At 59.9% G+C, this 2,090-nt stretch overlaps 1 protein-coding gene across 1 annotated transcript in view; it reads right to left on the minus strand.

The window, feature by feature from the left end:
* Positions 1–37: 37 nt before the first annotated feature.
* The window catches only part of LOC104547197 (beta-arrestin-1-like), a gene marked incomplete at both ends in the record, with an annotated part of 5,195 nt that continues 3,142 nt past the window's right edge, over positions 38–2,090 (minus strand). The window contains 6 exons of the mRNA XM_010192782.1: positions 38–61; positions 342–425; positions 556–693; positions 1,743–1,815; positions 1,897–1,981; positions 2,063–2,089. Of these exons, the coding sequence (XP_010191084.1) occupies positions 38–61; positions 342–425; positions 556–693; positions 1,743–1,815; positions 1,897–1,981; positions 2,063–2,089 (431 nt within the window). The remainder of the gene's footprint in view (positions 62–341; positions 426–555; positions 694–1,742; positions 1,816–1,896; positions 1,982–2,062; position 2,090) is intronic.

Consider the following 2,090-nt stretch of genomic DNA (forward strand, 5'->3'; position numbering starts at 1 on the left):
GCAAGTGGGTGCGATGGGGGCGATTTGGGGGCGTTACCTGGAGGCGAGGTCTCCCAGGAGGCTGCCGTGGGTCAAAGGAGACAATGCATCAGTCACTGTTTCCCCCTCCCCACCAAATACACATGACCCCCTCCCCAAATTTGTGTGTCCCCCCCACTGCTGAGTCCCAAAGGGGGGTTTATTGGGGGGCAATGGGGTTTTTGTAAGGGTTAATGCACCCCCCACCCCAAAAAAGGGCAACTCCAGTCAGAACTGGGCTCCAGCACAGCTTCACCAATCCCCCCCAGGGTGGGGGACACCCCAAGGATGGTCCCAAATCTGGGGGGGTCCCCACCACTCACCCTCCTCGTGACACCACCAGCTTCACCTTCACCTTGTAGGACACGATGATGCCCAGGATCTCCTTGTTGGCTCCATCTCTCAACCTGGAGGAATTTGGGGACACCCATGAGGTGACACCCCTGGAGCAGGAGCGTGACGCCCACCACGGCTCGGTGTGTCCCCCCCCAAAACCACCCCCAAAACGCCCCAAGGGGTGGTGGGGTGGGGGCTCACAAGGTGCTGGAGGCCAGGTTGGTGTCCTCGTGCTTGAGTTTTCCATCCAGCGCCAGACCCCGCTTCTCCCGGTTGTTGGCGAGGAAGGGGGTGAGGGTGTAGACCTTGCAGAACGTCGAGCTTGGGGCCACCATGTCGCTGAGGACAATGGCCACCGTCAGCCATGGCCCCGTTGCCAACCGACAACTCCACGGGTCACATCTCCAACCCATCCCAAATCCAGACATCTCCATCCCCATCCCCATCCTGGTGAGCATCTCCATCCCAACTCCAGACATCTCCATCCCCATCCCCATCCTGGAGGCCACCTCCATCCCAATCCCCATCCTGGAGGGCACGTCCATCCCAATCCCATCCTGGAGGGCACGTCCATCCCAATCCCCATCCTGGAGGCCACCTCCATCCCCATCCCCATCCTGGAGGCCACCTCCATCCCAACTCCAGGTATCTCCATCCCAACTCCAGGTATCTCCATCCCAACTCCAGGTATCTCCATCCCATCCCCATCCTGGAGGCCATCTCCATCTCATCCCCATCCTGGAGGACCTCTCCATTCTATCCCATCCCATCCCCATCCTGGAGACCATCTCCATCCCATCCTCATCCTGAAGAACATTCCCATCCCATCCCCATCCTGGATGACATCTCCATCCCACTCCCATCCTCAAGAACATCTCCATCCCATCCCCATCCTGGACGACATCTCCATCCCAACTCCAGGTATCTCCATCCCACCCCCATCCTGAAGAACATCTCCATCTCATCCCCATCCTGGAGAACATCTCCATCCCATCCCCATCCTGGAGGACCTCTCCATTCTATCCCATCCCATCCCATCCTCATCCTGGAGGCCACCTCCATCCCCATCCCCATCCTGGAGAACATCCCCATCCCATTCCCATCCTCATCCTGAAGAACATCTCCATCCCAACTCCAGGTATCTCCATCCCCATCCCCATCCTGAAGAACATCTCAATCCCATCCCCACCCTGGAGTCCATCTCCATCCCGGGAGACGCAGAAGGTGCCACCCCCAAAGGTGCCTCCACCCCGCTCCTCCCACTAGGACCTGCTCGCCAAACGCAACACCCCACTGCATGGACGGTGCCGCACTGGGGCAGGACTCCTCCAAGGCCCCTCACGATGTCCCTGAGGAGGACACGCTGTCCCCCAGCCACCGGTACTCACTCGGCATCCTCCACGGCCACCGGGCACTTGTACTGGGCGGTGTTGAAGAGGCAGATGTCGGCGTACTGGCGCACTGGGGTGACAGGGAGACATGGGGGTCAGGGAGGGTACCCATGGGGATGGAGACAGGGATGGGGGGGACCACACTCCTTACCGGAGATTTTGATCTTCTTGACCGTCTTGTTGGTGTTGTTGGTGACGTGGACGTTGACGCTGATGGGCTCTCCGTGGTAGTAGATCTACAAGGAAAGGGACACAATGAGGTCCCTTGTCCTCGTCGGGGTCACCCCGGCAGCGTTCCCACCCCTGCCCTCGCTCACCTCCTTGTCCAGGGACGCCTCGAGGTGC

Source organism: Mesitornis unicolor, unplaced genomic scaffold (assembly GCF_000695765.1).
Source record: "Mesitornis unicolor isolate BGI_N332 unplaced genomic scaffold, ASM69576v1 scaffold8329, whole genome shotgun sequence".
Classification (NCBI taxonomy): Eukaryota; Metazoa; Chordata; class Aves; order Mesitornithiformes; family Mesitornithidae; genus Mesitornis; species Mesitornis unicolor.